Here is a 22,583-nt window from a genome sequence, read left to right as displayed (position 1 = left end):
GGTCTATCCACCAGGAAGAGCTAACTATTATAAATGTCTATGTGCCAAATACCCGAGCCCCCAGATATATAAAACAATTACTCATAAACATAAGCAACCTTATTGATAAGAATGTGGTCATTGCAGGGGACTTTAACACCCCACTTACAGAAATGGATAGATCATCTAGACACACGGTCAATAAAGAAACAAGGGCCCTGAATGATACATTGGATCAGATGGACTTGACAGATATATTTAGAACTCTGCATCCCAAAGCAACAGAATATACTTTCTTCTCGAGTGCACATGGAACATTCTCCAAGATAGATCATATACTGGGTCACAAAACAGCCCTTCATAAGTTTACAAGAATTGAAATTATACCATGCATACTTTCAGACCACAATGCTATGAAGCTTGAAATCAACCACAGGAAAAAGTCTGGAAAACCTCCAAAAGCATGGAGGTTAAAGAACACCCTACTAACGAATGAGTGGGTCAACCAGGCAATTAGAGAAGAAATTAAAACATATATGGAAACAAACGAAAATGAAAATACAACAATCCAAACGCTTTGGGATGCAGCGAAGGCAGTCCTGAGAGGAAAATACATTGCAATCCAGGCCTATCTCAAGAAACAAGAAAAATCCCAAATACAAAATCTAACAGCACACCTAAAGGAAATAGAAGCAGAACAGCAAAGGCAGCCTAAACCCAGCAGAAGAAGAGAAATCATAAAGATCAGAGCAGAAATAAACAATATAGAATCTAAAAAAACTGTAGAGCAGATCAACGAAACCAAGAGTTGGTTTTTTGAAAAAATAAACAAAATTGACAAACCTCCATTCTTAGCGAAGTTAGAATACAACCTTGATTTTCCGGCAGAGTCCCAACTTCAAACATGTTGGCCCCCTCCTGCAACTGTATTCATGCTCCTGTATTTTAATATTTCAACCATTAAATGACATATCACATAAAAAACAGACTCTTCTTATTTAGGGCATTCCAATGGAGAGCCAGATCAATATGATTAAATACATTAACATATAAACATGTTAAATAGTAGGAAATGAGCCAGAACGGCACTGGAGAAAAAGATTTAAGTCTCTAAATCAATACTTACAAAAATTAGTACTTCAGTAGTCGCCTTACCTATGACTGTGGATGAGAGCATTTAAAGCCAGACCATCAGACCAGCTGGTGGTGAAGTTAATGACATTAACCTGTGGATAATTACGAGTTGATTGTCGGACCCAGCTCAGGAGAATCTTTTCACTGTTGGTTTGTTGCAATCCAGCCATGATATTTTTCATTACATTTTTGACCTATGTGTGGAAAGAAATTTTCATGAGAAAATGCATTCCCTGAACAAGAACCACACAAACTTAAACGTAAATGTCCTAATCTTCAAAAATAATAGGAATTTTAGGGTCAATTAGTAGTGAGGAATAATAGATTCTACCAGGACAGAGTCCGTCCTAATTAGGAATGTATTCTTATTGGTTGGTGTCACGATACGCCATTTATTGCACACGTTTAATATCACTCCCAGATTCTGCCACGTTAAACTATTAATTTTGTGCTTTTCGAATTGCTCATCTTCTAACTTTCAGTGGATATGCTAGAGAAGAGTGTACAAAAACATCAGATTTGTTATCGACCAAAGGCTTAAAATAAGATTACTGGCTTTTTTTTTTTTTTAAGTTTATTTATTTATTTTGAGAGACAGACAGTGCAAGCAAGGGAGGGGCAGAGAGACGGACAGAGGATCTGAAGCGGGCTCCGTGCTGACAGGAGAGCGCCTGATGTGCGGCTGGAGCTCACGAACCGGGAAATCATGACCTGAGCTGAAGTCAGACACTTAACCCACTGAGCCACGCGGGTACCCATGTTAGTGGCTTTAAGGAAGAAAGAATGGCACAGTGGCTAAGAGAATGAACTTACTTTCTTTAAACCTAGGTTCAAATTTTGCCTCAGCTATTAACAAATTGTGTTAATTGGGCCATTGAACCTTTTTTAGGCCTCTGTTTTTTATACATACAAGGCTGTTTTAAGAATCAAAGGACAGCTATACTAAAATAAAATCCCTAGGTTTATAACATAACTTAAAATAATGTAAATTATGTGTACTGACCAAAAGGAAAAACAGAACAGGATAAATGAGTTTGCCTTTTTAAAATAAATAACAAGAAAAATCAACAGAAGTAAAAGTATTTATCCCTAAAAGCTGTGAAGGTATTGCCTTGGGTTTTGTTTTGTCTTTGGTAGTCAGTCTGGCTTCATTTGTTAAAGCTTTTTTTTTTTCAGGAAACAGATTCACATGTAAGAGAAGAATAAATGTTACAAATGCCCAAAACATGGGTCCAAAACCTTGGCTCGTTTATGAGGCCTCTTGGGTCACGGGAAATGACACTGAAGAAGCCGCTTTAGTATTAAAAACTGTGTCACAAAATCCCACTGAAGATACATACACTGTAGAGGTCCTGAGGTGAACACAGAATACACATCTTACCTCCCCAGAGGTGGTAAGAGACCTGGCCCGGTGTCTAGAAGCAGAGTGCTGGTGGCCCCCAGGAAAAGAGTGTTTGTCTGGGCCACCCAGGATGCTGTCACTGTTATTTCACGGTTATTTCTTGATATTTTGGACCTGGTAAGCTAATCTATGAGCTTTTCTTTCAAACTGTCTTGGAAGAGTCATGTCACCTGAAGCAGATGTGGTCTCCAAAAATGCGAGGTGTCACTTACGGTCACCGAGACCTACTCTCTCTTAGATGACAGGGCAAAGTCACTTTTCTTCCTGCCTCGAGAATGAAGAGGGACCCGGTACTCCTTGAACAAAAGAATCTTGGAAGGATCATTCTGGACAAAGCACGCGGCACGAGCAAGGGGCGCCAAATGCAGACGAAAACAAAGCGACTTGTCCTCAAACCCCCACACTCCCTCCCCCTACATCAAGAAGCGCTGCCTGTGATGGGGGTGACAAGGTTCCGTCTGCTTTGTCCCCTCGTGCTCCTTTTTGCCAGAGAGCTTAAGGGCTTCGGGCTGTGGGGCAGACGTGGAGAGAAGGGGCTGAGCGTTCAAGAGGCCCTCAATCGCAGAGCAGGTGGGTGGCGCCACAGGGCTGAGGGCCGGCCGCTCCGTCGGCAACTTCCACCGCTGCTCCTGGCGAAGTCACAGCCCCCGTCCCAGCACACGGTGTCCCCTGGCCACACTCCAGTCACAGGGGGCCGGAGTAATGACCCGTGTGGCGCGGGTGGCCCGGGCACTGGCAGGCCTTCCTTCAGACGGCGTCAGCCCTTTCTTCCGATGCCTTGTTGGCTGTCGCCTGCAGAGTCTCCCGGTGCGAGGAATTTGGCCGCCTCGTTAAAGGTCACGTAGAAGTCCCTTGCAAGCACGATGATGGTAAAGACGCCAGGGACCCCATCTGAGGGCCAAGTCTGAAGAATTGGCGACAGCTGCAGTGGAGACGGCGAGGTAGACGAGAACGGCCCTGACACGGCGTCGGAAGTCCACCGTGAGCCAGCGCATGTCCTACCACTGTTGTTCGGCAGCAGGCCCTGGGCGAAGCAGAAGAGGGCCAGCAGGAGTCCCGCAGGTGAGCGGGCAGGAAGGCAGCTGCTGAGGAGGCCACACAGCAAAGGTGACAAAGGACAGCTCGACCCCGCCAGCAGGAGGCAGCCTTTGAGCGACCAGATACAGCACGCAGGCGTGAGGGTGGAGCCGGAAGGTCACCAGGCTCCAGGGCCGTTTTTTTGGTCAGGGTCAAGGTCTGTGGGCCACAAGGAAGCCGAAGCTCCGCCTCCCTCCCTCTCTCCCAGAAGCCGGAAGGGAAGTGGAAACCCAGACCACGGAGGAGAAAAAGGCCAGATTCCTGGTTTTATTTTTATTAGTTTCTGTACATTTGATTCTTGCCATGGCTTTGTGCAAATGCCATTCAGCGGGTTGTCGTATTTCATTGCTTCCTTCTTCTAACTCGTCTCATGCAGAAATACATTCTAAACATTTCTCTAGATTTCAAGAATGCGGTGACACCACATTATAGAACAAACTGTCTACAGAGCATAGTAAAGGCATAATTATGAGGCTACTTTTTAAATATAAGTCAGGGGGGCGCCTGGGTGGCTCAGTCGGTTGAGCGTCCGACTTCGGCTCAGGTCATGATCTCGCGGTCAGTGAGTTCAAGCCCCGCGTCGGGCTCTGTGCTGACAGCTCAGAGCCTGGAGCCTGTTTCAGATTCTGTGTCTCCCTCTCTCTGACCCTCCCCCGTTCATGCTCTGTCTCTCTCTGTCTCAAAAATAAATAAACGTTAAAAAAAAAAAAAAAAATTTAAATAAATAAATAAATAAAAGTCAGGCCCCTTATATACCTGAACGAAGTATCTAAGTAAATGTGATTAGTTTTTACCACCAAGGGCTTTCCTTTTGGAAAGCATAAGGTCCATACACTACCAACATGTGATCGGATGATGAATATTTATTGTGTATTCTAAATATGACATTTTATTTTGCTTCCTCATCCATGTAGAAGTTAACCAAGGCCTCGGGGGAAAATACATATTTTAACATCTCCAATGTTAGTCATCTTTTTATGAAAGAGTTGATGCAAATTTTAGGATAGACTGCTACATCTCACTTTAAAATACTTGAAAAGGATTTGAGATGATGCTTTGTAAATGTGGTAATGATGTGAAGATGTGAGATCTTTGCATATATTTATCACTATCCCTTGATAGCTAAATCTATTATTTAGAGGCAGATTATCCAGTTTTCTTAATTCCATCCTGACCTGTTATTTAGTCAGTTACTCAGTGAGTAAATAGGTCAAAGAGTTATATAAGATGTATCATTTTTCTCACCATATTCTGAAGTTATCAAGTGCACAACCTCCATGTAAAGTGATTGCAAGACATGTACTCTGTGTCCTATGCTGAACCACCGTTGGATTCGGCACCTACCAGCTCAGTGGTAGTGATCTGCACTGATCAGGCAACCCTCCCATGATGAATGGGATCCATTTGGAAAGCGCTTGGCCAGGCTGCCCTCTATGCACAAAATGTTACAGGACAACACAGTATTCCAACCAAAACTCCTTTAGCATCATTATGTCATTAATTCAGCTTATCAGTCTCAGCCCCACTGGTATTGTTTCTACTTGGGTGCAAATGTTGCTAAGAAAAAATAATAATAAAGGTCAATGTGAGATAATCAGTTCTTTTCCTACATAAAAAACAATTACCCAGAAATCTTTATTAAGGACCAACCTTCAGACACTGAGCTGGTCCAAAGGTGAGTCTTAAAGGAGAAAACTTTCCCACCCTTAGGACTTAACAGTCCCTAAGAGAGAAAATCAATTTAAACAAATGTGTGTGTGTGTGTGTGTGTGTGCGTGCATACAGCTATACATCTGTTTTCAAAAGGAACAAGTTAAAATGTCATTGAGCAGTGGTTTCAAAAAATGACTAGGAGCTAACTGGGCAAAGAAGCTATGACAGGCATGGAGGTGCACCACCAAGAGTGTCCTTCAAGGAAAGGCTCCTTGCTCCATCTGTGAGTCCTCTCAGGGACTACCTGATGTTGGAGAGTCCTGTCACCTAAGGTCAAGCCCTTCCTAAGGCAGCCCGCATCTAGTGACTGCTGAAGAGAAATGGTTTAAACGCTTTGCCATGTCAGCCTCACGCAGAGTGACACTCAAGGATTATTCCAGCTCCCAGTTCCACATGGGGTGCAATACAACTGTGGCTGGGTGTGTATCACACCTCCAGCTCTTCTCGCTCTGGTTACCTTCTCCCTTCCTCAGGTGCAGGTCCCCAAAGCATGCCTTAATTAATGTCCCGCCTGCTGAATTCAATGCTTCCTTCCCAGAATCCATCCTGTGACCAAAAGGAGTTAGAGTGGAGGAGCAAGAGTAAAAAGGGGTAGGGACAGTCTTTTACAAGGGAAGGATGGTGTGTGTGAGGACCAGAGCAAGACCTGTCTTGCACACAGAGCATTAGGGAGGCAGGAGTTTACAGCAAGGGCTTTCTTCAGTGCCAAAACCATCTTTTCTCCTGTATGATGTTCAAATAGTAAATAAATACTGCAGGCTAAAGTCGCCCTGGATTTGAGTTTTTCCTTTGACTTAGCCAGCAAAGGTGGGGACATGACCTCTGATAGCACACCACTGTTAGCAAGATATGTTTGTATCTCCAGCTGGTTATCAGAACTCAGCTAACCACCCTACAAAGAAAGGTTTGCACTTTAAAAAGAAGGAAGGGGCCCCTGGGTGGCTCAGTCAGTGAAGCGTCCGACTTCAGCTCAGGTCATGATCTCATGGTCTGGTCCGTGGGTTCAAGCCCCGCATTGGGCTCTGTGCTGACGGCTCTTAGCCTGGAGCCTGCTTCGGATTCTGTGTCTCCTTCTCTCTCTGCCTTTCCCCCACTCACTCTCTCCCTCTCTAAAATAAATAAATTTTTTTAATCTTAAAAAAAGGAAGAAAGGATGCCAAACATGTGGCATATGTCTACTTCGCAAGTTTGTTCAATGGTGCTTATTCCTCAATATATTATTGAGGAATAATATATTTTTCCTCAATTATTTTCAGGCTAATGATTTTATTTACATGGAAACTGGAAAAACAGTGACAGGAGACACACAGTAAGCATTCCTCAGCTTTTACAAGTTCAAAGGGAAGTCCTCCATGGCACCATTAATAACATAGTATGTGGCACTGGAACAAAAGATTCACATCTTTCCATCTCTTAATGCCATTCTCAATCTGATAGACCAGGAAAGTACATTAGGTTGGCCAGAGTATCCTTTGATCTCTGCTGATATTCAATGGCTTTTGTGACTACTTAACAGGAAGGCAAATATATACTCTCTGTGAAAAAACCTTCTGGGATTCATTGGGTTATGATGAGGAGTATTGAGCAGGAGGAAATTTTTGGAAGTGAGTTTAGAAGTTTTCAGAGAACCAAGCAGGGTGATAGAAGAGAAGATAAGGAGGCAGAGGCTGAGAAGAGTCTACATCCTTGCAATCACAACGATACAGTGATTCAAGGACATAAACGCAAGACAACAGACTGTGAGAGGTCTGAGATGAGGAAAGAGTGCAAAAGCACTCCTTTTGGTATTCCAGAGTGTGAAAGACCCTCCACATGCTAATAAAAAAAAAAAAAAAAAAACTGCACAAAATCACAAACAATTGAAAAAGGTATAAGGGTAGTTGTGAAACTCTATCTTGGAGTGAGTTCAGATGCAGTTGGAAAGGGTTTTGAGAAGATAAGAAAGTGAAATCATATGAGAGACAGTTTGGATGAAAAATACAATTGAAATAGCCATTTGGGTCTCCGTGCATGCCTCACTTCTTCTGCTGGCTTTGTCACGACCAACATATGCTCTTGTGCAACTTAAAGTGTCTTCTGCAAGCTGGGGTCCCTCCATGAACCATTTGTACCAATGTATCAATTGATACAACCAGTTGTGTCTATACAATCGATAGTCCATTAGAAATTTCTGTAACAATTTTACAGGTCCTACATATGTCTTTTGAGTTTAATGATAAAATGGCATGGGTTTGGGGTGTCTTTTTATTTCATTTTTATAATGCTTCAGTTTTACTATAATATGCATACAATGGAAAAGAGGGGGAAAAAACTTTACTTTCCTCAAGGTAAGTTTGTGAAGTTCTGAGCAAGAGAAGTAAACCAGTTTGGTGAGGGGCCCTGTGTTGCCTTGCTGGTTCTATTTGATACTATCACTATATGGAAAAGGCCCAGAATTGGGAATCTTGGATTCATTTGAGGTTCTTATGGTCTGTTTTCTGTTGTCATCCACTATGCTGTCTTCAATCTCTTCCCATATTGCTGTGAAATAGGATTGAGCCTGTTCAGAGTGTTTAGAATAGAAAGATATGGGGGTCAATTGGGTCAATATGGGAATCAATTCATTTGCTGAGGTGGAAAGGTACACCTCTGGTCTCCATACTGACTCTAAGCAGGACCAAAGTACAATTCAAGTTAAGTCAACCCTACTAAATGAAGTAGTGATACTTGCTACAATAATAAAGATGAACCTCAAAGATTATGTTCAGTGAATGAAACCAAATATAAAAGAACACTTATTATATGATTCCACTAGTATGAAATTTCCAAAAAGGCAGACATATAGGAACAGAAAGTAGATAAATGGTTGCCCAGGGCTGGGGATTGGAGTGGGGAATGACTATAAAAAGACATAAGATTTGCTTTTAGGTTGGTAGAAGTGGGCTAAAATTAGATGGTTTTAGATTGTTTTGATAGTTGTACAACTCTGTAAATATCCCCAAATCTTGGATGGATTGGGTGGGGGCTGTTCCTTCTCAAAATAATTTGAGAAGCACTAGGCAGGAGAACTAAACCAGTTTGGTACACTTTGAATTTTATACATAGAATGAGTAAATCTATGATATATAAATGACTTATCAAAAAAGTTGTTTTTTGAAAGATTAATCACTGCTAGTAAAAACAGCAGACATCTCAATTTTCCTCCAGATTCTTAAATTATGAGCAGAAAACGCCAAGCAATCAAAATTATTTATGATACACCTGTAGTGAAAAGAGTGTACTCTACTGAGTGCTTTACAGATATTCTCTCATTTAATCCTGTAAGAAATACACATGTTAATTATTATTTTTTCTATTTTAACAGTGAGGGAATTATGGCCCAGAAAAGATGGCATTACACCCAGTGTCACTATAAGATGGTAAATGAAGAGGTTGAAATTTAAGTTCATGTTGCTCTGACCGAAAAAATATATACTCTTTTCACTAAACCAAATGAGTTTTGATCTGTTTTGCAGAGGTCCAATAAATATAGGCATCAGAAAATATAGGCATTCAGAAAAAAAAAAAAATCAATTTCAAAATCAGATTATAAACTCATATATATGTATGTATAACATAAATACAGATAATCGTATCCAACTAATCTTTTATTGGAATTAATTTACATTGAGAAATAAAAGATTTGCAAAGTCTCATTCATTTGGTAGTGGTTAATAGTTTTTATAAAACTATGTAGATTCGCTTACAGGTTAGTTATAGAAGACACATATTAGTGAAAAATATTTTTATTAACCTATTGATGAAACTTCTCTTTTTTGTGTCATCTCTACACAATGAAATAAAATTTAGAAAAATATTCCTGCGAGTGTTCTAGAACCTGTTTTATAATCTGCTGATCCTTCACATCTCAAATGACATTAACTGTGCCCATTTAAAAGACAGTGCTTTGGAGATGGGCTTTGTTCTGTTAGAGGTATACATGTTTGTTTTGCAGGACACGGGCAAACATGAAAGGAAGATCAGCAACATTTTACCCAAAAAGGAAACAGTCATCAAGGTTCTTACCTGCCAGTGGAGGATTATATTCCAAATCAAACCAAGAGTCAGTTTGTGATTTCCATCTACTATGTCAGTGCTTCCAATATTCACTAAATCAACCTGTTAAAGATACAGGGAAAACGTTTGAAGGAAAGAGACAAAATGTCTATTTGGAAAGAAAACAAAACTGGAAGGTAATTGCATTTAGCTATTTTCAGAGCCTAAACAGTATTACAGCTTTTAAAAAATAATCCAAAAATGAAACAAAATGCATTTGTAAATGGACTTTCTGTAACAAACAAGTGCCCCCGAACACATTTACAAAGAGATAGGAAATGAATGTACTTTTAGTATATAAATAGATTACTGCAGATTAAAGAGGCCAATCAGAGTATCTCCAAATAAAATGTATAACAATGATAACTCATAAAAGATGACTAAAATTAAGATTTGCTTCCTAATAGAAAATTGAAACTCAATAAATAGAAACTCCATCTGTCCTTCAATCTTGCTTAGAGGAAGGCTATTATAATTAGGGGTGGCTGCATTAGACTAAAATGTCGTTGCTTTAGAAACAGATATTAAAACTCCAATAAATAATAGAGCTATGGTAAACTCAATTTTCTCAATCCTGTACTGGGAATCAAAATATGGCAAGGTTTTATTCTATTGTATTGATTTATTGAGAGAGAGAGAGAGAGAGAGAGCGAGAGAGAGAGAGAAAGCACGAGCAGGAGAGGGGCAAAGGGAGAGAGAATCTTAAGGAGGCTCCATGCCAAGTTCTGGCGCAGAACCCGATGGAGGGCCCGGATCTCATGACCAACCGTGAGATCATGACCTGAGCCGAAGTCAAGTCAGACACTTAACCAACTGAGCCACCCAGGTGCCCCGGGTTTTATTTTTCTTAAGGCAAATCCTATCTCCTATCCTTTATGCTCCTGGTATTTTTACGTGGAGTCAGGTTAAATGTAAGCATCAGGCAAATGGGTGCATGAAAAGATGTTCAACATTATTAGCCATTAGGAAAATGCAGATTATAACCACAATGAGGTAGCACTATACATTTATCATAATAGCTGACATTTTAAAATAGTGACAAAAGCACATGCTGGTAAGGATATGGACATACTGGATCACTCATGCAGTGCTGGGGAAAATGTAAATAGTACAGGTACTCTGCAAAACATTTTGGCACTTTCTTGCAAAACTCATCATGTGCTTACGCATGCAATCCAGCAACTGGGATCCAGGGCATTTATCCCAAAACAATGAAAACTTCCATTTCTACAAAACCCTATGTGTAAGTGTTCACACCAGCTTTATTTATAACAGTCAAAAACAGCGATCTGGGAGAAGAGCCCAGATGCCCTTCAAGGATGACTGGTTACTTAAGCCGTGGTGCATCTACACCATGCAATCCCACTCTGTGATGAAAAGGAACCAACTGTGGATACAAGCAGCAACTTGATTGAATCTCATGGGAATTACCCCAAGTGAAAAAACAAAGCCAATCTCAAAGGGTAACATTAACAGTTTTGAATAGACGAAGTTATAGAAATGGAGAACAGGGTAGCAAATGCCAGAGGTTAGAGATCAGAGTGAAGGGGGTGAGTGGGGCAGGTGGATGTGGTTATAAAAGGGCTGCCCTTCAGTATAATTGTCATATCACTCCCAATTATGCCTCATATAAAAATACTTTCAGGTCCAATGGATAATCAAATACTCACATTTATTTTTGCACCCCAACTATATAAATACTATTAGTGTGTTGGCTTAAAACAAATAAAGTATACAGAAAAGAATGTAGAATCATTTGAACAAGGATGGAAGATCAAGATACAAGTCCATAGTTTACTTTCAAACATATTTAATAGTAGAGGATATTACTGAACTAGACAATAGACTAGATATGAGGATTTGGTACCATATGGACCTTACAGAGAAGCTATCCTGAAGTTGTATATAAATGGACATTTCCGTAAGGCTCAGTTGAGGAGTGGATAAATGGAAACTCTCAAGGCTGGCTGACATGAAAGACTTTGACTTTATTTGGTATAGGAATGTCAAGATGATACTGCCATTATGAGATATTACATGTCTACTTATTTCCGCAATGCAGATGCTTTTGGTTGCACATTTGAATTTCAGGAGTATCCCATGCAAATCATTCCTAATTCAGTGTGCTATAATTGAGTATTTCAAATTCTTGGGCATCCTCATAAATTTGTCCTACACATGCAGATAATAATTTCCTGTAACACTTTTGTTTTAATTATACAAAGTAAAATACAACAAGTTTTTAGAACTCATTAGGGAAGAAAAACATAGAGATCCCAGAGGAGATTAATAACTCAAGAACAAGAAAGCACTGTCATCTACATTTCATTTGGAGATTCCTTATGTGGTGGTAAGGGAAGGAGCTCCTCCGTATGGAAAAGCTACTATAAATTTATCAGTTGAATCACTGATGCATTCATTCAACAAATACATTTTGGCTCTATGTCAGGCACTGATGTACTTAGAGCACAAAAGAGATAGTTGTGCTTGTAGTGAAAGTGATAATCAGACTGTACATTGTAGAAAATTCAGTTATTTAAATGGAGAAGATGTGATTTTTTTTTTTAGGAAATAGACCTATACTGGGGGAATCACTGCTAGTAGTTATGTTTGGACTTGCCATAGGGAACATCCTGGGGAGACTTAGAGCAAGCAGTAGGCTTGCCTCTATCTACTTTCATAAGCCTTCTCACTATATCAGCAGGGAGACTGTTCCTCTATTTCTTACTCCTCATAAAATCCCTCCTCAGATCCAATTTCTATTATGTCCAGGCACTGTGCTCAGCTGTGAATAAAGAAGAGTAAAACAGAGCCCCTAATGTCAAAAAGCTTAGAAGCTAATAGCAGGCCGCATAAGAAAAACTAATTAAAATTAAGTAGGATCTAGAAATTCCACTGCTGGAGATAGACCCAGAAGAACTGAAAGCAGGGACTTGAACAGATTTGCCACTTTATATAATGTTGCGACGGACATCTTGTGTATACATCCTCAGATAACTGATGCTTTTATTGTTATAGTAGCTATTCCAAGGAATAGATTTGCTGTATCAAAAAGGTATACCTAGTTTTAATTTTGGTAGGTTTTTCTTTATGAAAAGGATTTAGCATTTAATATTCTAACCAGCAATGTATGAATAGGCTCTTCTCTTACCAGCAATGGATGTTTCTGCTTTTTCATTTCGCCTGATAAGTAAAAATATATTGCACTGTTAATTTATTTTGATGATTCCTACTGCATTTGGAGAATCTTTTTGTATAACTGATCATTGCAATTGCATCTGTAAACTGTCTGTTAATATGGCTTGTTCCTTTTTCTGTAGGGTACTTTTGTTTTCATTCTTAATATTTAGAGCTCTTCGCAATCAATACCTAACATTTATGGAGTACTTATCACTTATAAACAGTTTTATGTAGTTCAACAATCTAATTTTTGTATTCATATTTATAAATGAGATTGTCTTATACATTTGTTATTTAATTTTATGCTTATTGACTGTTGCTGCTAAGGTTATTCTGACATCACAAAAGTAATTGCAGGATTTTATCTTATATGCTTTGGAATACCTTAAAATATAGGAATTACTATTCTTTAAGGATTAGGTTAAATTCATATGTGAAGAATCCTGGTATGTATTTCCATGATAGATCTCTAATAACTTACCAATGTTTTCTGAAGTAATTAGTCTAGTTTAATTTTCTGCTATTCTTATGTCAATTTTAGTAATTTGCATTATTCTAGGAAATCATGCATGTCCTGGATTTTTCAAAATTAATTTCACAGAATTGCTTATAGTATTCTCTCAGTTTCTTATTTATCTGCAGTTACACATCCTTTTTCATTACTAATCTTGTCTATTTTTCATTCTCTTCTCATTTTCTTTTGTTAGGATTAGAAGAGGTTTGCCTCTTTTGTTGATCTATTCAAAGAGCTGGCTTTTGAACACAATTCAACCTCTATTTTTCAGTTTTCTATTTTGAATTTACTTTTCATTATTGTTTTTCTTTTTATAATCTCTTAGGATACTTATTTCTTTTTTTTAAGTTTATTCATTTATTCTTCAGAGACAGAGACAGAAAGAGGGAGTGGGGGCAAAGAGAGAGGGAGAGAGAGACAGAATCCAAAGCAGGCTCCACACTGTCAGGGTGGAGCCCCATGAGGGGCTCAACCTCAAGAACTGTGAGATCATGACCTGAGCTGAAACCAAGAGTCAGTTGCTTAATAGACTGAACCACCGAGGCGCCCCTATTTTATTTCTATCTTTAAAAAATCTTAAGCCTATAGGGTTCTCTTGGAATACAGCTTTCACTCTACCCACATCATAATCATAATATAAGTATGACATAGTTATTTGTTTTTATACCTTTTTTTCTAGAGAAGAACAAAGTGTCAAAGGTACACGAAGCTTTCACAAGGTCAGATTTAAAACCAGGTCTGGATATGAGAGATAAGTCCTTAATTAAATCTAGAGACTTCTTCATGAAATTCTTTAATAGGCTCTAAATTAATAAATATTACACACCACCATGTAGACAAGTGATATTTGTTTTGCTTAAGTTTTGTCTCTTGCTGTACAACTCTTTTTCAGATTACCAAGGACTGTAAGAAATAACCGTAATTAATAGTCACTAAGACACTAGAAGAAGGAGGGGTATTTTGTCATGCTTGAAGGGTACTGTTCATGGTCATAGGTTACTATTCGATGCCTCATACAGTCTAGCCCATTTTGACTCTAAATCGCATATGCTTGGTTTTTTTATAATGCCATGTTTCCTACCACATAGCTATGAATGTTGTTCTCATAAAAATCATTACTACTCTTAGACAATCACATGCAAAATGGCCTCTTTTAAATATTTTTCTAATATATGCGTTGGAGGTATATCTTTCAAGGATTCTCAATCCAATTTCTAAATAACTATGGAAAGGAAAAAAAAAATCCAAAATATGTCAAAATCTGTGTTAAATGATAATTGTATGTCTGTCTAACAAAAAACATTTCTGTGACAAATATGTTAATATATGGAGCCAGTGTGTGTGTGTGTGTGTGTGTGTGTGTGTGTGTGTGTGTGTTTACTGTGACAAGCACTAGATAGCAGGAAATTCAATATTGAGGTCACTAAGATGCCCAAAATTATGTTTTCCTGGTTTTCAGAATGAAAGCATCAGATACCAAATGGATAGGTGTGCAAAAATTAAATAGCATGCATTGAATTTTTGCAGACACAACTTACAAGTTCACCTACATATGAAGATTAGCCTTATGAGTTCCTGCAAACAGGCCTAAGACTTTTGTCATAAAATAACACCAGATACTGGCTCAGAGTTGTGCAGTGTTCTCTGTGAAGATGCTTTATTCAAACTTAATTTTTAAGGACAGAAAATTCTCACCATTTGCCTTGAAATCATGGAACCCTATTATGGCTCTAATAGAATATTTAAATGTGAACTCTTAGGAAAATATCCCGAGTCAGGAGGCACAAGCTAAATAAATAAATAAGTAAATAAGTAAATAAGTAAATAAATAAATAAATAAATAAATAAATAAATAGCACCTAGGAAAACTAATGAGTTACCTTTTTTGTTTATTTTTACTTTTATTTATTTATTTATTTTTTTTTTTGAGAGAGAAAGACAACACATGGGTGGGGGAGGAACAGAGAGAGAGGGAGAAGCAGAATCTGAAGCAGGCTCCAGTCTCTGAGCTGTCAGCACAGAGCCAGACGCAGGGCTTGAACCCACAAACCATGAGATCATGACCTGAGCTTAAGTGAGACGCTTAACCAACTAAGCACCCAGGCGCTCCATTAGCTTTTGAAATAACGTAGTCTAGTGTTATCATGTGAGGACACAAACTAGAGGGAATTCCCTTTTTGTGCCCACGCTACAACTTAGAGTAAAATATTTGATTTTGTACAAAATTATCTATTTAGTAATTCTAAGGTTAATATAGAAGTATTTCAATGAGCACTATTACTTCCTGGTGCCCCACCTCCTAAATGAAGATGCTGACCACTAGGCTATGAGGAGCAATTCTCTTTCATTGTTCATTTGTTTTATCCTAGGTTTTATTTTATACCGCTTTCCTTCAGGGCACAGATGCAATCTAGCATTGTCAGTAAGATTTTCTACAAGCCAAATTTATATATCCCATGGTGGTTATAGTAAAAGGATTTATATATATTATATTGATATATTTAAGATTTAAGAATACTGAAGAAAACCCTAAGATTTAAAGCACATCTGAAATATGATGGATTAGTGACAGGAGATTACTGACCTGGCCCAGTTTATATTATTTTTAATTAGCTTTACAGAAAGGAGAATAGCAGAATGAGTTCATCAAACGTGGAATGCTACACAATGACTTTAGAATGAGGAACATTTGACATAAAAATAATCACAGTAACCAGGTCAAATAATGAAAACGGAAGTTCTCAGGGCAGAGCAGAAGGAAGAAAAAAGATGAATAAAAGCAAGGGAGTGATGAGTCCCATGACAAAATTCTAACAAATTTTCTCACGCTTTTTAAACGTTTGTGGTAGCAGGGAGATGGATAAACTTTTCAGCTCTTAGTTTATAAGTCAATAAAGCATTTGCAGTTTTCACTTGCATGTTGTAGGAAGTTACATCTTATTCAAAATGGGAACCATCATCTTTCCAATAAATGGTATCTCCCACTTCTTGCCTTTTTAGACAACCGCACAGGACATTTCACAGCTCCAGGCATTAAAGAAAACACACCCTGTATCATCCAGCCAAATGAAATTAGGTTAGGGATAGGAGGTTCCTCACGTTGGTTTCAAAGGATTTGGTTCTTTAAGACATTTCAGATTGCAAGATTTACCCTAAGGAGGAATCGTTTTAGTTCCTTGATATGCACAGTACAATCTGAACATTTTCTGAATTAGGGAAGGGGTAGAGGATAAAGGTAAGCCATCATTTTTCACATGATTCTTATTTGTGAATTTGACAACAACAAAAAATGTAGCTGCAAATTCAATCTTATAACTTCACACAGAACGATGAGATTTCACAAAGAACCATGAAATGTCATCTTTAAAAGTTTGGGTAGGGGCGCCTGGGTGGCTCAGTTGGTTAGGCGGCCGACTTCGGCTCAGGTCATGATTTCATGGTCTGTGAGTTCGAGCCCCGCATCGGGCTCTGTGCTGACAGCTCAGAGCCTGGAGCCTGTTTCAGATCCTGTGTCTCCCTCTCTCTGCCCCTCCCCTGTTCATGCTCTGTCTCTCTCTGTCTCAAAAATAAATAAACGTTAAAAAAAAAATTAAAAAAAAAATAATAAAAGTTTGGTCGATTACTTTAACCAGAATCTGAAACAGTGACTACCAGAAAAACACCATGTGTTGAACTTTACTATATAAAAATCCCTCCTGATTCTTAGAACCCATGAGGCTACTTCTACCTTCTACTTACTTGTTTTTTTCCCCTACCCACACATTTCTTTCTAATAAATGATTTATAACTGAGAATTTCATTCCAACATTCTAGGCAAATAGGATTTGCTTTTAAAATGTGTTAAGCGCTTTGTGTAGAACGTCTGCCATCGTGTAGCCAAGCTAAAGAGACTTCTCTATATTCCACAGAAACTCAAGTATTTATATAATCCTTCTAAAGATAATGCATTTAAGTGATCAAAAATGCAGAAAAAGCAAAGTAGTGTTGCTGCCCTGCAGCATGTGCTTTTTAGTGTGTTTAAAATTTATATAAAATGTGAAGGCTTACAGGCAAAAATCACACCTATCTTTTTTTGGATATAGAGGTGCACATATTGAATCTTTCATAATTAGATGATGAATAGTTCAGTACATAAAACCTACAGGGTGGGCTGCATTGGCTGTTGTGGACTTCATGCTCCACTTGGCAAGTTTTCTTTATTCCCTCCCATATCTCTCTCTCCAACAAGGATTTTTTAAATTTTATACAAATATAGAAGCTTATACTGGAAAATACCTTTTAAAAGCACGTTTTGACCTAGGATACATCCTAAGACTTAGTTCTGGGTACAGTACTTGCTATGAAGATACTCTCCTGACCTTCAGTGATTAGGGTTTATATATTCAGTCATTCCTTAAATATTTTTGACTATCCACTATATGCCGCATTTTGTATTAAAGATGGAGACAGACTAAAAAATGGACTGTTCTATCAAAATGCCTAAAGACTACTGAAGGAAGTTCAAATTGCTCTATATTTTGGAGGTGTTTATGATTATAATCATTTGTCACAAATTGCTCCATATTTTGGAGGTGTTTATGATTATAATCATTTGTCACAAGGTAGTTCTTTTTAATGGACCTGTGCTTTTACTTGCTTATATACTTCCTCTTTGGCAATAAAGATGTGAAGCAGTTAAGTTTAAAAAACCCCTTAATGTTAAGAAAAATATAAACAATAAAGGGGTGAAAGAAAATTAAAACAAATATATCAAAATAGAGGTTCCAATGCAGGTAGTTTCATTGAACATAACATGCAGGACTGAACTTTTTGGCAAAGTAGCTCCTGTATCTCAACTAAGCAAAATTTCTTATATGGAACATTATATACTAGAAGGCATCATTTGAGGAAATGGACTCTATGTTCAGTAATAATGTCACAACACAGGATAAGATAAAAGATGTATATACTTTCAATGTAATATCATTTAACTTGAATTTTTATAAATATTATATATCATATGCATGGCAATACAGAATGCTACTTTAATGAAACCAGAACCCTGTATCACCATAGCTTTCTAATCTTGTTCCACATATACTTATTTCAAGGAAAAATTTGGCAATAGCAACCCCCCAAAATTTTAAGTTATATGACCAACAATTCAATATAATAAGAAAAATTTGAGGGCACCACAGTGGCTCAGTTGGTTAAGGGTCTGACTCCTGGTTTCAGCTCAGGTCATGATCTCATGGTTGGTGAATGTGAGCCCCACATGGGGCTCTGCGCTGACAGTGCAGAGCCTGCTTGGGATTCTTTCTCTCTTTCTTTCTCTCTCTCTGCCCCTCTCGTGTTCCTCCCCTCTCTCAGAGTAAATAAATAAACATGAAAAAAAAATGTTTTTAATTATACCACTATCTGTTGGGGTACCTGGGTGGCTTAGTCAGTTGAGTGCCTGACTTTGGCTCAGGTCATGATCTCACGGCTCATGGGTTCAAGCCCCGCATTGGGCTCCGCAATGACAGTGTGGAGCCTGCTTGGGATTCTCTCTCTCTCCCTCTTTCCCTGCCCCTCCCCGACTTGCACTCTCTTAGTCTCAAAATAAATAAACTTTAAAAAAAAAAAATAGTACAGTTTGTAGCCATACTATTATCCTTTAAGATCTCTAAATGTACAAATCATAGGAAAATGGCTACCTCAATTTTAAGTTTAGCATGCAAAAAAAATATACTATTTTACCTTGACGCAAGAAATGCACTGGTAGGGGGAAGATAACCAACTCACCTTATAAAATTATTTCATTTTTTAAGTTTATTTATTTACGTTGAGAGAAACAGAGAGAGAGAGAGAGTGCAAGCAGGGGAAGGGAAGAGACAGAGGGGGACAGAGGATCCAAAGCAGGCACTGTGCTGACAACAAAAAGCCTGATGTGGGACTCAAACCCACGAACCATGAGATCATGAACTGAGCTGAAGTCAGACACTTAACTGACTGAGCCACCCAAATGCCCCTGATATTATTTTAAATGAGAATTAGCTTCATTTGAAAAGTAGTCATTTCCCAATGCATCTGAATATAAATCTAAATATTATATAATATATGCCTGTATATGTTTTTATTCCATAAATGAATATTTTGAAATAAATACAACCATTTCTGTTAGTAGATTTCAGAGATGATGAATTGGAACCTAAGTCATGGAATCATTTGGAAAAAATCCTGGAGTTAGTGAGTAACAGGGTTAAAAGGATATACTTCTGGATCCTGAGAATGAATATATATAAGGTGCAGACATATTATAGTCCTATTGTGTGGACTGAAAATTTAGTGTAAGAACGAATACTTGTCTAACATAAATTAACTTCAAAATGTGGAATTTATATCTGAACAGTGTATTTTATGAGTAATAAATGGAAGCAGTTTATATTCAGTCAAAGATATTATGTTCTGACATACTCCAAAACATATATTATATTGCTATTTAAGTCTCTGAATACTTAAAGAACACATAAAATACTAGTCTTAAAGAACGGTTTAGAACCCTCTTTATCTAAGATCATATGCCAGGAAGAGTGAACACTGTGTCATTTTTCAGATCAGTGACACGTGACAACCATTCAATCTAATTCACTGACAATTTTCAATGATATGATTAAGTGAATATTTGAACATAGCTGACATGTGAATTTTCAACCTAGGCTTTTAAATGCTCACTTTGGATTTGTGCTTTAATAATGTATAAAACTGATCTTACTTGTTTTGTGCTGTTTCACATTGTACGTTTGAAGTTACTTGGTAAAAATTTGCCACTTTGTCATACACAGTTGATCAGAGTGGATACTGAACATCAAGTATGAGATCTACAACTCTGTCAGCTAATATTAAATCATATTAAATCGGTAAAGCCCTGGTATACTATATACTCAGGGTGTATTACAACACTACATTTTTTGTATGAATCTTTAAAATAGTGATGGAATATATTCTATGACTTCAAAGAGGCACTGGGATTCATAAAATAAAAACATGGACATCTTGGGATGGAAGAAGAGGAAACAAATTGCAATCAGGCAATTAATGGAAGACTGGTATCATGATCTATCTGGAGGGCAGTTTAAAATACCACAGGCAGTTAAATCTCCCTACCAGATTTTTAATGGCTAAATTCCTTTACCAGTGGTAAAGAATCATTCATTACTCAATTTGACATAAAGAGATAAAAATGTCAAATTTCTGGTAGAGGAAACTCATTGACTGGAGCTTATTTACATCTAAGGGGGAAAAAATCTATCAATAAACAAGTTTAAATGACCCATTAAATGATACTTTTCCTTTGAGAGACAATGGGGTTAAAGACCTGCAGAACGGAATTGAGAATGTCTGGTAAAGACAGTCACTCACAAACAAATGTGGAGAAGGGAAAAGGCATGGTAAAACAGCAATATGTGAGATGTTTCCATGTTACCTGTGATTTGTTTTATCTACCTTCAACAAGTGACAATGAAATGCAAGCTGTGGATATGTTTTATATCTTGAGCTGGGGTGTAGACAAGCTTAACCACTTGGTACAGTCAGCTTCTATTTCACAGGATTTTGTACTTTCTTTTGTTTGCTTTTTAAAACCACAGCCAACTTTATTACAAATGAGCTTTGCTCTCAGTAAATATTGTAATAAAGGTATCACTGCACTTGGAAGTACTTTATTCTCAATAAGTGGTTTTGAAAATAAATTATTGATAGCAGAAATAACTTTATGCTAAAACAGCCACCACAGAGAATGCAAATCAGAACATAAATGTGGTGTCTGAGTTGTGGACCTAAGCTGTGAGTGGCACTGAGAGAGCATAGCAAATTAGATGTCAGGACAGACAAATTAAAGGAAACTGAGGCATGGAATCAAATTGAGTTGCTAGTAGAGAACAATGACATGTTCAGAAACTGATCATTTATGGCAGAGAAATAGGCCAAAGTGGAGAAGATACTAAGAAGGAAGGAGGAAACCAAATGAAGTTGACCTAAGATTTTGAAACTACCACAAAATAGCCTTTCAAAATGGATGCTTCTAATACCCCCTCAAACAACAGAGAGGGTTAACTTCTTTGAAGTGATTTTAAAAATTAAGTCTGTGGATAAATTTGTAGAATTGTGAAGTCCCTAATGATTTTCTATTAGCAATTATCCATTTCTTAACGTTTGGATGAACTTCCCACTGGTTCCATTAGACTCAGAAGTCTTTGTGAAGAGTCGGTTTGTTTAATTTTATGATTTCTTCACCTCTCTTGGTTATTGATTGAAGTACTCTACATTTTCGTGGCACCTGGGTGGCTCAGTCGGTTGAGCATCCGACTTCGACTCAGGTCATGATCTCGCGGTCCATGAGTTCGAGCCCCTGTCAGGCTGTGTGTTGACAGCTCAGAGCCTGGAGCCTGCTTCAGATTCTGTGTTTCCCTCTCTCTCCTCCCCTCCTCCACTCATGCTCTGTCTCTCTCTGTCTCTCAAAAAATAAATAAAAACATTAAAAAAAAATCTAAGAAAAAATAAAGTACCCTATATTCTATTAATTCTTATAATTAATTATTTTAAATGGAATACAATCTAATTGTTTTTATAATCAACATATAATTCTGTGTAGACTCCATGTTTGGTTTGTATATTCCTTATACTTGTGTTTAATATTTTCTTTCTATATTTAAATTGCATATATTTGCTTTTTCCTCTCATTTCCCCGATTAAATTTATGAGATTAGTCTACTTTATTATTTTATTACAAAGAACTAGCTCTCAAATTATTCTAGTGTTTTTTCTTTCTAACTGATTTCTTCATTTATGTTTATTTTCTACTTTCCTTAGAGCATTTTTTATTTTTTGTAACATTTATGGTTGAAATCTTGAATTAATTTATCTTTGTTTTCAATGAAAATAAAAGCTAAGACACAAATTGAACCTCAGGCTAAAACCTAGTCCATTTCTCCTGGAAAGTTTTTTCCTATACAAATGTGGATATGTACTCTTCATTCCTTATACAAAACATTTTAAATTAATCAAATTGAATTTTTAAAAGTGTTATTAATTTCTAGTATTCTATTATTATTATGAGTATGCACTTTAAAAGCTCTTCTTTTTATATACTTAATGACATTTTCACTGCATCCTAATACATTATCCATCTTTGTACATATGGCAGGAATATTTTTTTAGTAATATTTTTTTATAAATTTATCTTCTCCTATGCCTTTGGTAAGTTTGTGCAGCCGAGCAGAAATTAGAAATAACTCTTGGTCTGTTTTAGTTTTCTGGCTCTGATGTTTCCCAGAAGCATCTGAAGGGATGTGATATCAGATGGTTCCCAAAATTAGCCAGAAACCATCTCCACGCCCTACCAGGAAACAGAGATGGTGTGGTTTCAAAAGTGAATGGCTTCCTGGTACATCCAGCAAGGATGGACCCCAGCCAACATTAGGGCTCTCAGTGCAGACATTCTCACGTCCTCGTGTGACCAGAAAACAGAGGTACTTGGAATGCTGGCTATTC

General features: G+C 37.7%; 1 protein-coding gene across 16 annotated transcripts in view; it reads right to left on the bottom strand.

The window, feature by feature from the left end:
* Positions 1 to 22,583, bottom strand: part of DMD (dystrophin) — a 2,111,713-nt gene that overhangs the window by 1,612,415 nt on the left and 476,715 nt on the right. For all 16 annotated transcript variants that reach the window (XM_053892047.1, XM_053892050.1, XM_053892044.1 and 13 more), the window contains exons 5-6: positions 9,350 to 9,442; positions 1,135 to 1,307 (exon numbers count right to left, since the gene is read on the bottom strand). In XM_053892047.1, the coding sequence (XP_053748022.1) occupies positions 1,135 to 1,307; positions 9,350 to 9,442 (266 nt within the window). The remainder of the gene's footprint in view (positions 1 to 1,134; positions 1,308 to 9,349; positions 9,443 to 22,583) is intronic.

Source organism: Panthera pardus, unplaced genomic scaffold, assembly GCF_024362965.1.
Source record: "Panthera pardus isolate Hobbes unplaced genomic scaffold, ASM2436296v1 HiC_scaffold_27, whole genome shotgun sequence".
Classification (NCBI taxonomy): Eukaryota; Metazoa; Chordata; class Mammalia; order Carnivora; family Felidae; genus Panthera; species Panthera pardus.
Note: the sequence above shows the minus strand (reverse complement) of the source record. Positions and strands in the feature narration are given on the sequence as shown.